The sequence below is a fragment of the Eumetopias jubatus genome, unplaced genomic scaffold, assembly GCF_037043125.1.
Source record: "Eumetopias jubatus isolate StellerSeaLion01/CBP00866 unplaced genomic scaffold, mEumJub1_p1.0 scaffold_9, whole genome shotgun sequence".
Lineage (NCBI taxonomy): Eukaryota > Metazoa > Chordata > Mammalia > Carnivora > Otariidae > Eumetopias > Eumetopias jubatus.
Window position 1 is genome coordinate 67,190,236 of NW_028274815.1, and position 22,617 is coordinate 67,212,852.

Genomic DNA, 22,617 nt, shown 5'->3' on the forward strand with positions numbered 1-22,617 from the left:
GAGAATGAAAATGAGATATATTCTTTACCAATAAATAAAAGATGAAGGAATTATTTTTATCGTTTATATAATAAATATAATCTGGTTCTAGATAAATTGCCAGTGCACTTGCATTGTTTACCAACACCAAATGATTATCAGAGAAGGGAGGGTTTGATGACATTTAACGGAGCCAGAATTCCCAAGGTAACACTTTAATCTTACTAGTGAGTTTCCATTTGCCAGATTGTGGGTTGCGTTAACTTAAAGAGAAGTTAGTGGTGTTCCATGATTAAAAAAAAAAAAATACTGTATGGGAAAAAATGAGTACCATACTTTACCAAGACAAAAATCAATCATTTCGCTTAGCATTTTGCTCAGTCCTTTGGGGGGTGTTCCTTCAGGTGGGAGGTGATGGCACAGAGAGGTTCATGGGGCAAAAGCTGGTTCTGTGAATAGAAAGACTATAGCATATTACTTACAAACATGGACTCTGAATTGATTCCAAAGCTGGCTCAGCCACATGCAGTTGAGTTTTCCTGTTTGAGCCTCTTTGTTCTTATCTGTGAGTTAAAGATAGGAAGCCCACCTCACAGGGTTGCGATCACAAGGTGTCTGAAGTGTTTAGCATAGTGCCTAATATTTAATCAATGTGCAGAAAGTGGCAGCTATCATTTTTTATTATAAAAGCAGAGTCTGGGGTAGTCTATCATCTGAGACTCAAGATTGTTCACAACTGGCTTTTTTGGGGGTGAAACGCTTTCTTGGAGGTGGTTAACAAAAGCTTTTCCAACAAATGATTTCTGTCACTATGGCTTAAGAACACTAAAACCTATAAATACAAAAACTAATCCAGGGGGTGGGGCTCCTGGGTGGTTCAGTCATTTAAGCAACCGACTCTTGGTTTCAGCTCAGGTCATGATCTCGGGTCTTGAGAATGAGCCCCCTGTTGGGTTCCACGCCTAACGCGGAGTCCACTTGAGATTCTCTCCCTCTCCCTCTGCCCCTCCCCCTGCTCATGCTCTGTCTCTCTCTAAAATAAATAAGTAAATAAAATCTTTAAACAAACAGACAAACAAAAAAACTAATCTAGGGGAAAAATGACTCCTGATTTCCTTGACCAGCTATTAACATTTCAAATCTATGGGTAATATTTAGAGCTCTGATAGAATTCTTAAATGAATAAATTATGGGGCACCTGGATGGCTCAGTTGGTTTAGTGCCCGACTCTTGGTTTTGGCTGGTGTGTCCTGATCTCAGGGTCTTGAGATCCAGCCCTGCATTGGGGCTCTGTGCTCAGTGGGGAAGCCACTTGAGGTTCTTTCTCTCTTTCCCTCTCCTTCTGCCCCTCCCCCGCTTGTGCTTGCTCTCTCTATAAGTAAATCTTTTTTTTTTTTTTTTAACGATTTTATTTATTTATTTGACAGAGGGAGACACAGTGAGAGAGGGAACACAAGCAGGGGGAATGGGAAAGGGAGAAGCAGGCTTCCCGCGGAGCGGGGAGCCTGATGCAGGGCTCGATCCCAAGACCCTGGGATCATGACCTGAGCCGAAGGCAGCTGCTCAACGACTGAGCCACTCAGGCGCCCCCTCTAGAAGTAAATCTTAAAAATTCTCAATGTGTAAATTTGCTTTTACTGTTATTAAGGACCACTGGTGACTAATTTGCACACTAGTATTTTATTGAGAACATGGAAGCTATTAGAAATTAACAAAGTTTGCTATTTGGGGCTATATTTTGAGTGAATTTAGAGAGAAGAGTAGATTTGACTAATTGGGTTTTAAACTTTAAGTTGCTGGACTTCCAAGGATTTTTGAAAAAAATTTATTTTTGATGGTGGAACACTTAAAAAAAAATGTTATTTGTCAGAGAGAGCACAAGCAGGGGGAGTGGCAGGGAGTGGGAGAGGGAGAAGCAGGCTTCCGGCTGAGCAGAGAGCCCGATGCGATGCGGGGCTCGATTGCAGGACTCTGGGATCACCACCTGAGCTGAAGGCAGATGCCTAACCAACTGAGCCACCCAGGCGTCCCGCACTTTTGTTTTTTAATTGAAATACAGCTGACACACAATGTGGCATTGGTTTCATGTGCACAGCACAATGATTTGACAACTCTGTACATTATGCCCTGCTCACCACACAATGCTATCGCACCACTGACCATATTCCCTGTGCTGTGCCTTTCATCCTTGTGACTTATCCTTTAGCTGGAAGCCTGGATCTCCCACTCCCCTGAGAGTTTGACCTTTAATATTACAGATTTACAAAATCAAAATTATGTAGTATACGGGAAACTGTATTTTTTCTTTCTTTCTTTTTAAGATTTATTTATTTGACAGAGAGAGACACAGCGAGAGAGGGAACACAAGCAGGGGGAGTGGGAGAGGGAGAAGCAGGCTTCCCGTGGAGCAGGGAGCCCGATGCGGGGCTCGATCCCAGGACCCTGGGATCATGACCTGAGCCGAAGGCAGACGCCCAACGACTGAGCCACCCAGGCTCCCCAGGAAACTGTATTTTTTTCTTAAATTCAAGGCAAAGTACAATGTACTCTACTGAAAAGGACCAGAAGGCAATTTAATAGATTCGAAATATATACTGTTGTGATTAGACGAGATGTTTAGTATTATTTTACAGTCTCATAAATGTCTTCCATAGTTGAGATGGTTACCATTTCCATAAGTTCTGCTAGATTTAGTTGCTTTTGGTGAACACTTTTTGTTTCAAATGTAAAAAAGACTAAAATTGAGCTTAAAAATTTACAAATAGGTATGGACACAAAACACTATAAGCCCTATATTCCATTTGTTAGTAATTTTGCCTTTCTTCTTTTGAGTTTTGAGATTGTCAGGGTTTTTTTTTTTAATTTTTTTATTTTCTCTAAGTGTTAAAGAAAGAATGGAATTCCAGTAGTCTTCATACTGTGGTTTCTTCTAACTGCCAGTGAGGAAAGCATGCTCATTCTTCCTGACACTGCAAAGAAGCATTAAAAAAAACCCTGTTATTTCTACTAGAGAAGCCTTGTGAGATACCAGGACCACAGTGATTGGAGCCACGGCGCAGGTGGAAATAACCTGTTAACCTCTCACCTTAATTCTGATTGGTTATATACCTAATAATGTATGGTCTTGATGCTAATATTTAAAGTGACAATTTCATTTTCTGAAAGGTGATGGAGGCATTAATTTAACCTATAATGCTGTATATGGTGGAAGTAAATAATGACGGTATCTCTATCACCTCCTCTACACACGTAATGCTTATTACCCTTCCCTTGAGTCCTTTGATGTTTTATTAAACAAAACCTGATTTATGAATGACTCTGTATACTACTGTTAGTTCACCCATTAAATATTAAAAATAAAAGCTTCCTTTTTCACAGATGACATTTTATAGAATTTCTAGTGTTTTTTCCCCATAATGTATTGGATCATCTTGCCTGCTTGTACAACCTACTTTAAGACTACCAGCGTATGAAACAAAGCGTGCCACTGGGTATGTAGTTGGCCCTGGTTCCTCTTCTACCCCTGTGAAACAACTGAAAAAAAGAAATGGATAAATGGATATTCTCTTAAGCCATGTCACCATGGCAATATATTTTGAAAACTTTTACTTCAACAACTTAAACTAGGAAGGGAATTTAAAATCAGATCCTAGGATAGCTGATATTTTACTTTCATTTTTTTATAGAAAGATTTTATTTATTTGACAGAGAGAGAGACAGCGAGAGCAGGAACACAAGTGGGGGAAGCAGCAGGGGGAGAAGCAGACTCCTGCCGAGCAGGGAGCCCGATGTGGGGCTTGATCCCAGGACCCTGGGATCATGACCTGAGCTGAAGGCAGACACTTAACGACTAAGCCACCCAGGTGCCCCTTTATTTTTATTCGAAACTGTGATTTCATGTCCTATTTATTCAAAATTTAAGTCTTGATTTTCATTTTCCTGTTTAAGCCCTTTTATGTTAGATCTTTGGTGCTACTTGGTCAACAATTTGGCCTGATTGTGTACTAGAAGTTTAAGAATTGTCAGAAATCAGGTCAGGCCTTTGCATATCAGACTGAGCGAGAAGTATTGCTCACCAGGGGCTGTACACAGAGCTTACTACTCAGGTAACTGAGATAATTTGTTGCCTTTTGTTGCCAAAGTTCCTTTCGGCAAGGACTTAAGGATATAAACTAGAGCTGGGCATAGGCCCCATCTAGTGGTGACTTGAAGAAAAGCAGGTAAAGCTAAAAAAAGAAAAGTCATGTCCCAATCTTCCTGTAAAGATGAGCTACTAGTTATTTCCCTGAAACCCTAATCAGGAGGGTTAGAATGTGTGAAATTGTTAGAAATGAAGTTCCTAAGTGAGTGATTCTCACTGGAGAATATATTTAAAATAAAGAGGATCACTCAGGAAGCATATTTGAAATCCAGGATATACTCTGCCCTAATGGATCTGATCAGGTAGCTCTGGGACAGCACCCACCTTAATAGACTTCTCCAAGTGCATCAGGCATATTATAGCTGAGCCCTTTCCCCTCCCTATTAGGAACTCAGCTACTTCTACAGAAGAGAGGCAGCCTGCACAGCAGAGGTGGCAGCACACAATTTAGAGCTCAAATGAGATTTCATAGACCACTGATAAGGGACCCAAGATTTAGAAGGAAGATGGAGATAGCTGGCCTAGCCCTTCCTTCAAAGAAGTTCAAGCTCTTAGCTAAACAGAAAGCTGACTTACTTTTTTTAACTTTTTATTTTGAAATAATTACAACTTCTGTTTTTAAGAATCTTCTGCAGTAAACTATCCAATAGTTTTTTTTTTTAAAGATTTTATTTATTTATTTGAGAGAGAGAGAATGAGAGACAGAGCACAAGAGGGAAGAGGGTCAGAGGGAGAAGCAGACTCCCGCCGAGCAGGGAGCCCGATATGGGACTCGATCCCGGGACTCCAGGATCATGACCTGAGCCGAAGGCAGTCGCTTAACCAACTGAGCCACCCAGGCGCCCCTCCAATACAGTTTTTTAGATTCCCCCCCCTCCCCTTTTTGAGAACTTGACCTACTCTAAAAGTATCTGTGGGCACTAACCTTTCACAATTCTCACTTCCTCCCTTCTTATACCTATAAATCTAAATGTGGGTAATTCTGTTTGTTTTAATTCATTGATATAAGAAGTATGATTTTATAGGGCGCCTGGGTGGCTCAGTTGGTTAAGCGACTGCCTTCGGCTCAGGTCATGATCCTGGAGTCCCGGGATCGAGTTCCGCATCGGGCTCCCTGCTCAGCGGGGAGTCTGCTTCTCCCTCTGACCCTCCCACCTCTCATGTGCTCTCTCTCTCTCTCTCTCATTCTCGCTCTCTCAAATAAATCTTTAAAAAAAAGTATGATTTTATAATTTATTAAAGAAGTAAATTTTTTTCTGTTTAGAGAGAGCATGCAAGACGGGAGGAGAGACGGAGAGAATCTTTTGTTTTTAAAGATTTATTTATGGGGCGCCTGGGTGGCTCAGTCGTTAAGCGTCTGCCTTCGGCTCAGGTCATGATCCCAGGGTACTGGGATCGAGTCCCACATCGGGTTCCCTGCTCAGCAGGAAGCCTGCTTCTCCCTCTCCCACTCCCCCTGCTTGTGTTCCTGCTCTCGCTGTCTCTCTCTGTCCAATAAATAGATAAAATCTTAATAAAAAAAAAGATTTATTTATTTGAGAGAGAGAGAGAGTACACGAGAGGAGGTGGCAGGGGGGCTCAATCCCATAACCGTGAGATCAAGATGTGAGCCGAAATTAAAAACTGGACGCTTAACTGACTGAGCCACCCAGGCGCCCCTAAAGAAAGAAATTTTTATGGCTTTGGTCTCTGATCTTATTATGCTAATAGGAGACAAGGGCAATATTAGGAGATAAACTAACTCTTTACTGGGAACCTGGTACCCAGTACTGGGCCTAGGCTTTTTACTTACAGTGAAATGAATGCACTGCTACAACTACCTTCTAAAGTAAGTAGTCTCTGTACCAGAGGAGGTGAGGCTGAAAATGGTTCAATGATCTATGCAGGATCACACAGCTAGTAAGTTAGAGAGCATCTGGACTTTGGTTTGAATGCAACGTCTCTGCTCTTTATATATGCACTGCTTCGTACTAAAATCTACAAACAGCCCTGCAACAATCAATTGCATTAACCATTTCTCAAACTAAAATATCTTTGGCCAGAACTACTGAAAAGGAGGAAAAGTCAAGTATTTTATAGCCACTTTTCTGTCCTTGTTTAGATATGCACATCCAAAATACAACAGGATAATGTTCTGTGCAACACGGTAATGGAGAAAATAAAGGAAATGAATAATCTACCATTGACTCCATGACAACACTGCTTAGGAACATTTTATTCGCTTTAAAATAAATATTGTGCTGTAAAACTGTCCAGAACTAAAATCTGTATTATACGGTAGGGTGGTACAAAGAAAGAATGGCCAGCACAGTGTGTTTTGTTGGAATAAACCATTCTAAGTCAAGAGAGAGGAATCTCTGTCTACACCAGGTACACACCTTGGGGGAAAACACATTCACATCAAGGAGAAAGAAATAGATAAAAGTTCCAAGAGAGAAACAACCTATTACAAGTAAGAATTTCTTGAGATTAACAGAAGTGAAGAAAACTTAAATGTTGTGAGGCTCTACCATGTGCCCAGTTTCTAGCTTAATACCTGGTAGAGCGCAGTTGCTAAATAAAAATTTGCTGAAAGGATTTCAGGCACTAGAATTTACATATTTTACATGGTCTCCCATTTAAACAACCTCCTATCAATTTCCTTCTTCATTATCTTTAGTTCATTAACTAGTTATATATACTATAATTTACATAATAAATCTATTAAAAACTTTCAATAGGTACAATTATGACATTTCATTAGGCTGGACTCTAAATTGCTTGGATGAGATTTATTTTGGAATCACATTATCCAAGCAAAAAACACAATCAGTTCATGAGACACAACAGAAATGAAAGAAGTGAGACAATTATCTGCCTTAGAAGTTTATCAATAACCTCTTATATACACATACATATTCACAAATTGGTTGAGAGTCCTTTTATACGATCCTTTAGATGAGGTTCAATGGCTGAGAACTCTACAATGAGACACATGGTCAGACAGAAATCATGACTGTCAATGATCTTTTCTTTCCCCAAACTTTATTATCCTTTAGTTGGGGAGAGAAAGAAGTCCATTTTCATCTGCTGTATCTAAGATTTTACAGATCACTGGAGATTCAACCTAAAGAACAAAAACAATAAAGCCATTAAAAAGTTGCCAAACTGAATACTTTCTTTATTTAGTGTTCTTCTGTATGAATACATGTGTATACATTTGTTAAATGTATATTCACAAAAATGTAAAATTTTTCAGAAGTTGATGAGTAATATCAACCCATACATGCAAAAAGCTCTGTGAACTCTGACCAGGAAACATACAGAGAAAGCCACTGTTAGGCATCATATAACCAAAGGCAGGACCATGAAGTTTCTAGATAGAAATACAGGCTAATATTTTCATGACTCTGGGGTGGCAACATTTCTTAGAACAAAATAAAGCATTAGCTATAAAAGGGAAAAACTGATTAAAATAAACTTTATCAAATAAACTTTTGCTCATCAAAAGACATTAGGAAAATAAATAGGTAGGCCACAGATTGAGGAAAAAAAGTGTGCACTATAAATATAAAGAACTCATATCCAGAATATATTTGAACTCCTAGAAACAAGAAGACAAACAACAACAATAAAAATGGGTAAAAGACAAACAGATGACAGAGTCTCCTCGACCAAACTGAAGTCAGGTTCCCTAATTCCTCTTTTTGACTAGGCCTCTTCTACTTGTGCCCTGTCTTGGGCCTGCTGAGTCCAGCTGTTGCAAGAATCATGGTAAGTCAGTGTAGAGAGAACCGCTTACCCTCAACAACTAATCATTCATCCCATATCTGATCAAATTCCTCATCTCTCACCTTTGATAGCTGATCATCCTGGCCTGCCTTCAGCAATAATCCTGTCAAGTCAGTTAAGTTGATGTCTCCTCTTAGTTATTTTCCATCCATTGTGCCACCCCTCACCCTGCCACCTTCTGCTCATTGGCTATAAGTCCCCAGCTGTCTTTGCCACATGTAGAGTTAAGCTGGATCTCTCTCTCCTATTGTGAAAGTCTTGACCCACTTATTGCCAACAGTCCTGAATAAACACTGTTTCAGTAAGTGTCAGAATAATTTTTCTTTAAAAAAAACTTGGCTAGATACTTCACAAAAATCTATGAATGAATCATCACATGAAAAGGTGCTTATCACCATTTTCCATATGGGAAACACACACTAAAATGACTAAAGTGGCTAAAAGAGGGGCTCCTGGGTGGCTCAGTTGTTAAGCATCTGCCTTCAGCTCAGGTCATGGTCCCAGGGTTCTAGGATCAAGCCCCACATCGGGCTCCCTGCTCAGCAGGAAGCTTGCTTCTCCCTCTCCCACTCCCCCTGTTGTGTTCCCTCTCTCTCTGTCAAACAAACAAATAAATAAATAAAATCTTAAAAAAAAATAAAGTGGTTAAAAGAAAAAAGACTTACAATACCAAATGTTGGGGAGGATGTAGAGCAATTGGACTCTCATATATTACTGGTAGGAATGTAAAATGGTACAACCATTTGGATAACTATTTGATAAAAGCTAAACATATATCTAATCTATGATTCAGCAATTCCACACCTAGGTACTTACCCAAAAGAAAAAAAATACATGATCACAAAACGACTTATAAAAAAAAAATGTTCATAGCAGCCTTATTCACATAATAAAAAATGAGAAACAACTTAAATGTCTATACAGAAGAATGGATAAGCAAGTGTGGTATACTTATACAAATGAATACTATTCAGTAATAAAAAGAGAATGAAATACTGGAGTGACATGGGTGAGTCTGAAAAACATGCCAAGTCAAGGAGGGCAGGCATAAAAAACTACATACTATATGATTCCATTCATGTGGAATCAAAAAACAGGCAAACTACTCTATGATGTCAGAAAGCAGAAAGGGGCATCTGTGGGGGTTGGGGTATTGACATAAAAGGTGTATGAAAATTTTTTCTGCAGTGACAGATACCTTGTTTTGGGTGATAGTTCCATGGGTATATAAAATTGCCAAATATATCAAACTCAACACTTAAGATCTCTGCATTTTATTTTTTGTAAATTGTACCTCAATAAAAAAGAGTTTAGCTTTTACAGAGATAGTATGAGGGCTATATTAAATTTTGGAGATTACTGAAGGTCCTTTCAAGACTCAATGCTAAAAATTGAAACATGTTTTCAAACTGAATTCCTATTATTTTTTTTTAAGATTTTTATTTATTTATTTGATAGAGAGAGACACAGCGTGAGAAGGAACACAAGCAGGGGGAGTGGGAGAGGGAGAAGCAGGCTTCCGGTGGAGCAGGGAGCCCGATGTGGGGCTCGATCCCAGGACCCTGGGATCATGACCTGAGCCAAAGGCAGACGCCTAACGACTGAGCCACCCAGGCGCCCCCTGAGTATTATTTTTTTACTTACCCCAAGGATATACTGACAGGAGTGAGGCTCTAGCATATATACAGTAACAGCATGAGGAGAATCTGATTCTTTACACCTGAAACAGAGAGCACTTGAAAGTATGGCCCAAACCACACAAAATATTTTTATTTTTAAAAAGCCTTAATTAATTAATTAACTGAGAGAGAGGGAGCGCGTGTGTGTGCATGCACATGTACAAGTTGGGACGGGGTGGGGGGCTGAGAAGGAGCAGAGGGAGAGGGAGAGAGAATCCCAAGGAGACTCCGAGCTGAGCCTGGAGCCTGACGTGGGCCTTGATCTCACGACGCTGTGACCAGGGCCTGAGCTGAAATCAAGAGTCAGATGCTTAACCAAATGAGCCACCCAGGTGCCCTGTACAAAAGTATTTTTAATTGTTTTCCTTTTAAGCTATACAAATCTTATGTAAGTGGCCCTGTATAATTTAATATAATAACTGAAATAATACAATTTAAAAATCATTATAACTTACAAATAATATAATTATATTGAAATTTAATATTTATTTATTTTTAAAGATTTTAATTTATTTATATTATAGAGAGAGAGAGCGTGTGAGCAAATGGGGGAAGGGGTAGAGGGAGAGAACCTCAAGCAGACTCCACCCTGAGGACGGAGCCAGATGTGGGGCTCAGTCTCATGATCCTGAGATCATGACCTGAGCTGAAACCAAGAGTTGGCCACCCAGGCGGCCCAATATTTTATTTATTTTTTAAAACGATTTTCTTTCTATATCTTCTGAAGTTTCTTTCTCTCTTTCTCTTTCTTTCTTTAATCTCTACAACCAATGTGGGGCTCGAACTCACAGAGTCGCATGCTCCACTGACTGAGCCAGCCAGGTGCCCCAATTTTACTATTTTAGAATAAAGTAATAATTTTATATTAAATTAATCCACACATTATTATGCATAAATATAATTATTCACAATTATATTTTATATTTGTATAAACTTTTGCCCACTGGAAGCAGATAAAAGAGAAGCACAAAGCATGAGTTGATGGTCCAACTTACTTTAGTTTTACAGTGACCTGTCTTGGTTTGTCAGTTATATCACAAATATCTCCATTCCCATAAAAATGTGACACCATCCTAAACCAGAGAAACACACATGTTTTATTAACCTAAACTTCGTTAATTCAGGGTAACTGTAATGGGGAGGGTGAGAACATGGTTAGAGGGATCAGTTTTGCATTAGTCATAAAATATTTTTAGGGTCATGTCACAGAGAAAGGTTTTCAGATTCTATAAGGAGAATATAGAATTGAGATACTTTGGAATGATTTAATTAATAAGAATAATCTTCAATTTGCATATTATTTATTTGGATACAAATAGTTAAGGGTAAAGTGTCTTTAAAAAAGTCCTTCTGAAGTGAACCATTTCCTCAGCCCTGTATATTGTTTACTTTGTGGCAGTTTTCCCTCCTGGCCATCCTCCAGCCAGCTCCACTCATGAAAATACTGTCATGCAGGTATACAAAAGTACAGCCTATGTTAACCTACAAATTCCAAATGAGCAGCATATTTTTAATTTAGCTAGCCTTCTGCTCCTGTGATTCAATATTTGTTGCTCATGATACCACGAACTACTTTCACATGAAACATACATGAACATAAGAAAAGTCCATCTGTTTAGTAGATTCTAATACTTAAATGCCCATCTCTTAATTTTGCTAACTTTGATTTTTGGTCAGCCCAAGAAGTCAACACATTCTATTTTTTTTTTTAAAGATTTTATTTTTAACCCGACGTGGGGCTCGAACTCACAACCCTGAGATCGAGAGTCCCACGCTCTATGGACTGAGCCAACCAGGCGCCCTGAAGTCAGCATGTTCTAAAAACAGAGTCTCTCAATGCAATCTGTGCTAGGAAGGACAAAGTTAATACCCAAGAAAGAGAAAGAATGAGTAATTTAAAATTCGCCAGGTAAGAGACTACAAGAAAAACTAAAGCTTAGTTATTCTTGGAAAATAAGAGATTAATTTATTTCTGCTGTAACAAGATATACCTATATAACTCAAAGAAGTTGTGAGGTAGTTTTTCAGAAAGCCACTGTTTATTTTCAATCATAACCTCACAGAGGTAAAGTAACAAAGGGAAATGCTAGAGTATATTTACATAGAACTAACTAACTTAAAAAGGTAAAGAGGACACATGAAAGAGGCAATGCTTTCTAACGGCCTCAGACCTACTGGATGGAAGTGAGCCAGTGTCTGTCACGAAGGCCAGCCACCAGCACTCTCATTACCACACCACCACCACTTTAAAGGCAGTGGCCAGAATTTATTGCACGCTGTTGCCAGGCACTATGTGTTACATACATGATTGTTTAAGTGTCATACAATCCTATGAGGCAAATACTAGTAGACAAGAAAAGTGAGACTTAAGAAGAATATGTAATTTGCCCAAGGTGGTAAGTGAAGAGCCAGCATTTGAATCCAGGCCCACACCCACCTCCACCTTCAGAAACTGTGTTCTTAACTATTACTTTAGAAAAGAAAACTAATTTAAAAGATGTCCCTGAAAAAAACTGACCCAGAGATTTTACTTAAGTGTTTAAATTTTATGCTTTACAATAGTCTGAGTTTTAAATATTCTACTAATCAGATCCAAAGGCAAATAAGGTTAATCTTTACCTGACTGACTGGGTACCATCATCTTGAAGGTGATAGGCTCTAGCAGTATTCTTCTTAGCCCATTCAATATGCTCTTCTTGGTTCCATGTACCCACAACCACAGAGGTCTTCCCACTATCTTTGTCCTAATATAGGAAAAAATATTTGTGATGAATCCTTGATATCATCAAGTAGACATTTATCCTGATGGCCTATAAGTTATAGTCCTTATCTTCACCTGCACACTGCAGATGGGGGTTTATTTTTTAAAGATTTTATTTATTTATTTGACAGAGAGACACAGTAAGAGGGAACACAAGCAGGGGGAGTGGGAGAGGGAGAAGCAGGCTTCCTGCTGAGCAGGGAGCCCGATGCGGGGCTCGATCCCAGGACCCTGGGATCATGACCTGAGCCGAAAGCAGATGTGTAACGACTGAGCCACCCAGGCGCCCACAGATGGGTATTTAGATGTTAGTCAAACAATGCTAGTCAAACCTGATGAGTAGACATTTGAGCTCATTATCTTCTTTGTTCCTTGTTTCTCTGAATAATGTAACTACTTTCCCGTCAGCTAGCTCCACATGCAGTTATCTTTGACTCTTTTATTTCCTTCCTCTCCTACATCTATTGGTTTTGTCCACTGTTTACCTGGAGATGTTCGTGGCTTCAGACTCTTCCTCTACATTTTCAATGAGTTTAATTTCTCCTACCTAAATGATATGCCTGCATACTACTGATTCTTCTTTTTTTTTTTTTTTTAAGTAGGCTCCACACCCAGCATGGAGCCCAATGCGGGGCTTGAACTCACAACCCTGAGATCAAGACCTGAGCTGAGATCAAGAGTCGGACGTTTAACCAACTCAGCCACCCAGGCGCCCCACTACCGTGATTCTTAATTAAATCTCTGGCCTATATCTCTCACCTGCAGACCCACCGAGCCTATCTTCATCCTACTTCTCTTTCAAATGCCAATCTGCAAATTATACGTGTATTCACACACTCATTTGACACCATGCTTCTGTATCAAGATGTCTGTTCAGAAACCCCCGTCCCCATTCTGTTAATTTTTTTAAACACTAACTATATACTGTCTTATATGTGGACTTCCTTCCTTCTCTCTCCTCTTCTTTCCTCTCCCCTCCCTTCCTCCCTGTCTTCCTTTCCTTCTCCACATTTTATGCCAGGCACTGCTGAGCACTAGCATACACCTGTTCGGTAGAATTAGAAACCCTTACAGTGGTAGATGAAACAGACACAGGCACTGCTGCTAGCAGGGCTTATTGCCCAGTGCAAGAGACAACAATTTAACATTCTTTTAGCAACCAGACTCTAAGTTACTAGATAGACGGACTGAAGTTGCATAGTGAAGTGTTTAAGAGGCTGGAAATGGAGCAAGACTGCCTGCGTTAGCATTCTGGTTTCATCATTTACTACCTATGTGGTTTTAGGTAAGTTACTAAATCATTGCTTCCATTCCTCACCTTGGAAGAACAACAGTCACCTCTTAGAATTGTTATGAAGATCGAGTTAATATGCATACTTAGAACAGTGTCTGGTATACACTGAGTATTATATTTGTTAGCTACTAATATTTGTTTATCTCCCAAAGCTCCTAGCAGAGTCCCTCAGAAATTTCTAGGTTATATGACCTTGGGCAAAAATGAGTCTGATAAAACCTAGTGTTGGCAAGTGTATGGGGAAAAAGTCAGTGTGTGTGTGTGTGTGTGTCTGTGTGTGTGTGTGTGTGTGTGTGTGTGTTTTAAAGTCATTGTTAATGGGAATGACTAACAACTTTTTGGAAGGCAATGTTCTTTTCTTTATATCTATATTTTTAAGGATTTTATTTATTTAAATGCAATCTTGCCATTTGCAACAATGTGGATGGAACTAGAGGGTATTATGCTAAGCGAAATAAGTCAATCAGAGAAAGACAATTATCATATGATCTCACTGATACGAGGAATTTGAGAAACAAGACAGAGGATCATGCGGGAAGGGAGGGAAAAATAAAATGACAAAACCAGAGAGGGAGACAAACCATAAGAGACTCTTAATCTAAGGAAACAAATTGAGGGTTGCTGGAGTGGTGGGGGGTGGGAGGGATGGGGTGGTTGGGTGATGGACACTGGGGAGGGTATGTGCTATTGTGAGCACTGTGAATTGTGTAACACTGATGAATCACAGACCTGTACCCCTGAAACAAATAAAACAGTATATGTTAATAAAAAAATAGAAAAAAGATTTTATTTATTTATTTGTCAGAGAGAGAGAGCATAAGCAGGGGGAGCAGCATGCAGAGGGAGAAGCAGGCTCCCTGCTGAGCAAGGAGGCTGAGGACCCTGGGATCATGACCTGAGCCGAAGGCAGATGCTTAACCAACTGGGCCACCTAGCTGTCCCTAGAAGGCAATATTCAGTATGCATATATTTTGACCTAGCAAGTCTGTTGCTAGAAATGTGCCTTATGAATATACTTGCAAAGTTTCACCAACAAAACTATTTATAAATGCTAAGATGCTATCACAGCAAAAACTGGAAATAATTCAAAGGTCTGTCAGAAGAGATCTGGCTAAATACATTGTGGGTATAAACATAATCCTCTGTACCTGCTGAAAAGAATGAGATCAGCTGTTGCTGGCATGGAAAGATCTCCAAGATACTAATTGAAAAGAGTAAGTGCAGAACAGTGCATTTACTAGTTACACTAACATTTATGTATATGCATTTTTTTTTCTTGTGGAGGGTTAACTAAGAAAATGTTAACAGCAATTACTTTTACGAAAAAGGACAATGGTGGAGGAGAATTTTCTATTCATTCTAAATTTCTGGAATATATTCCTTTAATTAAAAAAAAAAGCCATTGGGTATTATCTGGGTTGTACTTAGATAATATTTTTTCTATTAATAAATACTATTAAAAATAAATGAAACCTCTACATAGTAGCAAGAAGAAGTGGGAAGAAGAGTGAAATGGCATTTCTCAGGTTTAAGTAAAATGTCCTAGTTTACAGATGCCTCAAAAATTTGGAATGATTCAAATGTGGAAGGTTGAGTTGATGATCTTTCCTGGTATGATCTGTCTTGGAATTTAAGACTGACTCATAACACTCAAGAGGGTAAATACAGTATTTTTAAATTACTAGATATTATTTCTTTGGGGAAATAAAAAGAGCTATTTAAAACAGCCAGGTGAATATTTATTAATTAACATTTGTCTTCAACGTCTAGCAGTTTACCCTACCAAACAAGGTACAACTATGACAAATAAATTTATTGAAGCTTGAAGTTCAGAATTTAGGCAGCTTGGCTCAAGTTGTAGAAGAAAATGCTATCTGATTTATGAAATTAGAAATAAAAGGAAGAATAAAAAGCCAATGTGTATAATCTTGAAACTTAGTTGATTTTAAACTTGCATGATATGGTATGTTCTTTTAGCTGAGAAAGTTGCTGTATTTACCCTATTTTCCTACCTTGAGCCATAATGTACTATCTTACTATTCACTTTATTAATTTAAAGAAGAATTTTAATGATTAATTTCTCAAAGCTAGAGGTTAGTCACAATAGCCTATTATTCCTCCAGAAACACAGTAATATGAGAATCTGAGGAGTTAATAAACGTTACTTTAAGAAGAGTGACTTAGTTAAAACCAAGTTTTCCATTTTCTAGAATTCAGAGACACTTTGAGTATTTTCATATTAAAGTCATTTTGTAATTAAAATGCCACCCCCCCTCTTTTTTTTCCACAAACAAATTTTAAAACTTGAATCTATCTAGTGGTAGAATGATAGAAAGGCTATTCAATACCTCATGATATTGATGTACATGTTTGCCATAGCAGAATTCATATTTCCACCAACCAACGCCCTATAGGAAAGAAAACAGATCAAGTTACCCAGACAGAATGGGGGATTGGGGTCTGTCTCAGTGTTGCCACATGACAGTAATAGAAATATATATAATTAGAAAAACTGTAATAGCAATAATATGGTTGAAAATTAAAAAAAGTTACTGAGAAATAATGTTATATGGTGAAAGATGATTAACTATACTTAGCATGATGTGCATTGAGTAATGTAGAGTTGTCAAATCACTACATTATATACACCTAAAACTAATATAACATTGTATGTCAGCTACACTTCAATAATAAAAAGAAAAAAGAAATTACTGAGAAATAATAATTTAAAAAAGACAAATACAGAGAATAACTGCTGTATTGCCTTGGTAAAATAAAATAAAATGAAAATTCCACTGACTTTATTTCCCACTGGAACTAATAGTTTATTAGGGGCAAAATTTAACCTTTGTAGATGTTAACTCAAGTTTTAAATGTGACTGCTACATAACTAAAATGTAGGCTATACAATCTTTTTTTTTTAAGGATATACAGTCCTCGATGCCCATTCCAGCAATCAACCAGAATCACACATGACTTAGTTATATGTATTTTCTGTCAAGTAAAGGTCAAGTTTTAGCTTGTGAGCAAAGAAAACATAATGGCTATTACTTGGATTATAATAAGATGCAGACAGAAAATGTCCATTAGGAGGCTTCCAGAAACTTGCCATTTCTCTATTGACAAAATCTTTTTTCAGTGCTGCTGATGCCCCGTGACTAACTAACACACAAGTGAAGGCTGTTAGTAAATATTGAAACCAAAGGTTCACTTCTCACCCCATGAAAGCAGTAAGAACCACTAAGGAACTCTTTTATGAGTTGGTCATCTGTCAATTTGGATATGTGGGTTGTTCCAACAGTGAGCATAGGCTGAGAACCAACAGCAATGGGTTTGTGGATTGCTGGAAATCTCTCTTCTTTAGTTGATTGCAACTCTTCCTAAAATTAAACACATATGTTTAAGGGCTTCTATACCATACTTATTTTTTTTTTTCAGTTAGGACTTTAATTATTATTTTTAAACTGAAGGAAATTTGGAAAATAAAAGTCCACCCATTTTTAATGTGTTTTAAGAAAATGAATTTTGCAACACTTAATACAACAGAGAAAGCTCTAGACAAATGATAGTTCCATCTACCAATTAGGGGTATGATGGCCATTCTTAACACACAGGGATAATTACCATTTCATATATTTTGCCTCATTTTTTTTTTTGATCATAGCAGCTAGAGTTACTCCAATGCAAGTACCTAACCTAAGTAGTATTCCACCTTACTAGAAAACACACACACATTATATACACACAAATACAAAGAAATATACACAAATATGTATCAGCACTTGCCTTTTTTTTTTTAATATTTCTAATGGGATTGTAAAATTCCACAATTCTTCGCAAGTACAATTTGACAGTATATATCAAAACTCTTCATTATGTGCTTACCTTTGACCTATTTCTAGAAATTTATCCGGAGTAAACAATCACCACCGATGGGTACAAAGATTTAGCTTCAATGACATTCAGTGCGGCATTCTTCATGTTAGCAAAAAATTGTGGACAACAAAAATATCCATACCAGTAAATAATTTAAATAAATTTTGGTACTTTAAACAATAGAATATTTGAGATAATTAAAATAATATTATAGATTACTTTATGACATAGGAATGTAAAAAATGATATACTGTTAAGTGAAAACCAGTGAAGATACTTTATATATTTACACACACAGCACACAGTTTGGTCCCAATTATTTTTTTTCATGTGTATCTCTGTGTATGTATCAAAAAAAAAAATGCCCCAAAAGACTGAAAGGAAATGCACTAGAATATTATTATTTCACTACTTGTTAGATTTTGTCACTACATTTAGTTCTGGAAAATGTGGTTACGATGGGTAAAGAAAAGATAACAAGCAGGGTAAAGAGCTAAGTGGGAGTAATTAAGAATATTAATTATAATTATTAATATGCAGCAGGATCTGGTTGTTGTCCTGAAGGACGCTGCATGTTAGTAAACAAAGATGCCCACTAAAGGGTACAGAGAACAGCAGATTCACAGAGGGATTGGTGATTCACAGAGATTTTGATGAAGAATTGAAATATGAAGACTTCACAAAGAGAAAACCCTTGATTCTCGAAACATGAATAATTTGTGATGTATGTGAATGTCTGTAGGTTTTGTGTCTGTGTGCACATATGCACGTGAACCTGAGGAAGACATAGGAGCAAAGATGTGGGGTGTGGAATAATATTTAAAACTAAAGAGATAAACAGGTACTTACTGGTAAAAAATTACATAATTCTAAGAAGTTTGGATATCATCTTAAGAATTTTTTTTTTAAATTTTAAAGATTTTATTTATTTATTTGAGAGAGAGACCGGGGGAGGGGGGCGCGGTGGTGGAGAGAGGTAGAGGGAGAAGCAAACTTCCCGCTGAGCAGGGAGCCAGATGTGGGACTTGATTCCAGGACCCTGGGACCACGACCTGAGCCGAAGGCAGACGCTTAACTGACAGAGCCAACCAGGCGCCCCTCATCTTAAGGATTTTAGGCAAAAATATGGGATCAGATTTTTGATCAGATTTTAAGTAATACCGTCGCAGTGGCAGGGAAGGACTAGTAAGAACAAATCCCGAGGTGGTGGAGCCACATTGGGAGTTGAAATAACCCGAGCCAGAGAGGAAGAGACTCTAAGGAATGCAGAAGTGGGTGGAGAGAATAGTTACGGAAGAGGCTAATAAGTTAGAATCCAGAAGTAAACTGGGTTTTGACAGTGAGAGAAAATGAATCTAGATCAGAATTAAAGGAGTATACCAATTAAAACTGAGTAACATAATTAAAGAAATTAAATAGTAAAAGGGTTCCTAGTAAATGTATAGTGGCCACGATGCCTTTCACCTGCTGTAGGCGCCACTGCTCCACTGTGGTTCTTTTCTCCTACTTTGGCTGGTGGGAGTCACTGCAAGGTTATTCTAGAAACCAATGACTTTACCCTGCCTCTCCTCCAATATTCCAGAAGAACAAAGATTGCCAAATGACATCTTATTTTTTGAAAGGACTTTGGATTTTATGTATAGTCTTTCTACATTCAGAACATACCACGCTCCTGGTACTGTTTTAAGTGCTCAGTATTAAAAACGAAGAAGACATAGTCACTGCTCCTAAGGAGCTAAGGTCTAACAGACTAAACTAATTACTTAGAATGCATGAGACCTATAGTAAAGTTAGTGAGGAAAAACACTGAAACCTCCAGCTCAGACAGGGGAAGAGGTAGGAAGAATAGAAGTATGATCATTTATTATTGCTTCTTGTGGACAGAACATCTACTTGCATTTTTAAGAAAAATTATTCCAATAAAAGCAAGATGATAGTTTTTGTGGCAGGGTTTGGAAATTCATAAAATGGATTCCTAATGGTCTAGTAATCTCCAAATTAATGTAATATAATAACAGCACTGATAGCACCCTAACAGCCTCTGCAAATTTACCCCATTTAAAGGCATGATGGACCCATGCTGTCTTTCACTGGTATGACCATTTAGCAGGAATATCTGTACCATCTTTAGGCACAGAAGACGTGATATGGCATATAGACAATTAATTATGCCCAGAGGATCCTCAACAATTGTTACCATAACCTGCCACTCATGAACACAGAGATGACAAAGATGTGAAAGGCCATATTACAAAATAGAATGGCCTTGGATGTACTCACCGTAGCACAAGGGGGCACTTACGCTATCATTCAAACCAAATGATGCATATATATGACTGTTAATTCAGGCAGTATCACTTATGCATTAAAAGACATGCATAAGAGATATAGGCATTAGATGGCCTGTGTGCACTTAACCCAGTAGTTATCAAACTGGTTTAAAGTCTGCGGGACATGGTGGCAAAATTATTACTCATTCTTAGTTGTGTCAACATAGGTCTCTTTTCTTGCTGTCTCTACAGCCGCTGTGGATTATGCATTCAACTTGGACACTGTCTAGCCAAAGAGCCCCTACTGCAAAAAAGCCCTTCTCTGATGGCTCAGGGAATATCACTGAAGAGGTGGGCATATGCGACTCTAAGAGCTGGATTTGAGGGGTAGAATGTGACAGCTAGACTAACATCATCTTGGACCAATCAGCCATGATGACCCCTCTGTTACTTGAAGCCTTCCTGAGTATAGCAACCCCACCATTCTGTCCTTTTGTTCAACTACGCCCTTAAGTACACCCTCCGGGCACAACATCCTTGATCTGCTGGAGAAGTGACAATCACTCACACCTATTCTTTCTTTCTTTTTTTTTTTTTTAAAGTCTCAAGACTTTATTTAGTGGGTTATCCAGCAAATAGTTTCTGTACTCATACCTACTCCTAAACATTCTCTGGGGTAGTTCCCTAGTGTGTACTCCCAGCCTCTAGGGCTATAAAAGCAGGTCTTACAAGAGGTGGGGTTGTGAAGATCAATTTGTCATGTTGTCTGTTTGCCATAGCCCAAGAAGCTTCAGTCCTAAGTCCCCTTAATAAACCATTTCATGTCAAACAGAACACAAGTAACAGATATAACATCAAAATAAAATTCTGATAGCCAGATTTGTATTTTTGTTTAAAACAGAAAAAAAAATTCATTATCTTTATGGTTAAGCTTATTCCACATTTACAAGGCAAACCATATGACAAATAATCAATTTTTTAAAAAAAGTGATGCGTAATAAATTAGATTTATAAAGGAAAGGATTCTGAGAAAAATGTCACTTTAAATAACTTTTCACCCTACAGTATTACCTAAGGTTTTCATCTACAACATGTATTCTAAGGGTCCTAAGTATTTTGAAAGTATTATCATCTGTAGCTTTTTAAAAACAATTTTTCTCAAACGGCAGATTAAACACATTAGTTAGAGCAAAGTAAGCTGCCATTTCTTCTCTGAAGAGTAATTAAAGTTGGGATTTGGGAAGCATTTTGATTGAGCTGACTTTTAAGTACCTGACAGTATCTAAATCACTATCAGGGAAAAGACCAGTAGAGAAATCCATGTCCAATCTTTTAATTGAGCATTTCAAATCAAGTGCAGATTAATAAGATAATTTTTCCTTCCTATCAGAATGGCAGTGTTCACAGCCACAAAGAGCGTGGCAATACTTTTGCCAGAAGTACTGAAGAGAAAGGGGAGAAACAGGCTTTGCAGCTAAATATTAGTTATTAGTTAATTAAACCATTACTAAGTACCCACAGTATACCAGGTATCGTGCAAGGAGCTGGAAACCTCAAAGTAATAAAAGCATAGCATATTCTCTCTTGATCTTAGTGTAAGAATCATAGGAAAATCAACCAATTTTAGCCATGTAAGTGCTATAATGGAGGACTGAGTAAAATACAAGACCAAAAAAGAGGAAACTTTGATCTCTTCCTGGGGTAATTCATTAGAAGTCCTCTCTCATTTGCAAAGGAAGTAACACTGCTTTAAAAACAATGGGGAAGGGGCACCTGGCTGACTCAGTAGGGAGCATGAGACTCTTGATCCTGGGATTGTGAGCTGAAGCTCCACGTTGGGTGTGGAGATTACTCAAAAATAAATAAATAGGTAAATAAATGAAAATAAAAAAAACAACAGGGAAGATTAGGAAAAGGTCAGTGTGAGATAGATGAATTTGAGATTACTGAAAATGTATATGGTTATGTCCAATGAGCAGAGGAAAAGGGAAAAAAGCACATGGAAAAGGAGAAGCAGCATAGAGAAGTGGTTAAGAGGACAGTTCCAGAACCAGACTGTTTTGATTTTCATCTCTAATCCATCACTTGTCACTTCCCTTCTCTGAACCTCAATTTCCTAACATGTTAAGGAGGATGATAATAGTATATTCTTGTAGGTTTTTGTGAGGATTAGATAACAGCTGTTAATATTCAATCCATGTTAACTATTGTGACTGTGGTTTGAGTTCAGGGGAAAGGGCAACGTTGAAGATGTGTATTTGGAACTCATGGGCATATTAATGAAGTTAACAGAATGGGCCTGGATGAGCTCACTTGTGACTATACACACTACAAGAGAAGGCAACTATGGCTAGAACTGTGGGGACCGTCAACATTTTCAGGGGCAGGAAGTAGACAAAGACCTAATACACAGGAGAGGAGAACAGAGAGAACCAGAGAGAATGACTTCAAGTAAAGGCAGGAGAGAAAATTCAAGCTTCACATGTTCAGTGTTTTATGTGCTAAGATCAAGTTATGTACATGTCCAGGGGACTTAGAACTAAAAGATTGCTGTTGACCTGAATAAGAAGTTTCAGAAGAATGATGGTTTGACGACATAGAGCAATGGGTTGAAGAAGAAATAAAGCATTAGAAGATGAGTTGTAGTTTATTTTTTCAAGGGGCTCAGCTGGGAAGGCCAGTCAACTAGCTAAAAATTCAACTTAACTACAATGAATAGGATGTCACACTTTAAAATATGAAATCATGAGAGTAAGAGAATGATAAAATAGTTTCTGAGAAGTACAAGAATAAGGAAAATAATTAAAATCAGTTAAAAAATTGGAACTTAAAATTTGAGTCAGAAA

At 38.1% G+C, this 22,617-nt stretch overlaps 1 protein-coding gene across 4 annotated transcripts in view; it reads right to left on the minus strand.

Moving 5' to 3' along the window:
* Window positions 1–193: 193 nt before the first annotated feature.
* ERLEC1 (endoplasmic reticulum lectin 1) overlaps window positions 194–22,617 on the minus strand; it is a 35,257-nt gene continuing 12,833 nt past the window's right edge. Inside the window, exons 9-14 of one of the 4 annotated variants that reach the window (XM_028103902.2) lie at window positions 16,844–17,005; window positions 15,974–16,033; window positions 12,190–12,314; window positions 10,566–10,643; window positions 9,536–9,611; window positions 6,316–7,226 (exon numbers count right to left, since the gene is read on the minus strand). In XM_028103902.2, coding sequence (XP_027959703.1) covers window positions 7,155–7,226; window positions 9,536–9,611; window positions 10,566–10,643; window positions 12,190–12,314; window positions 15,974–16,033; window positions 16,844–17,005 — 573 coding nt within the window. In that variant the 3' untranslated portion in view covers window positions 6,316–7,154. Of the gene's footprint in view, window positions 429–6,315; window positions 7,227–9,535; window positions 9,612–9,634; window positions 9,861–10,565; window positions 10,644–12,189; window positions 12,315–15,973; window positions 16,034–16,843; window positions 17,006–22,617 lie in introns of those variants that run through there. The other 3 variants (XM_028103903.2, XM_028103904.1, XM_088026541.1) reach the window with 3 other exon arrangements.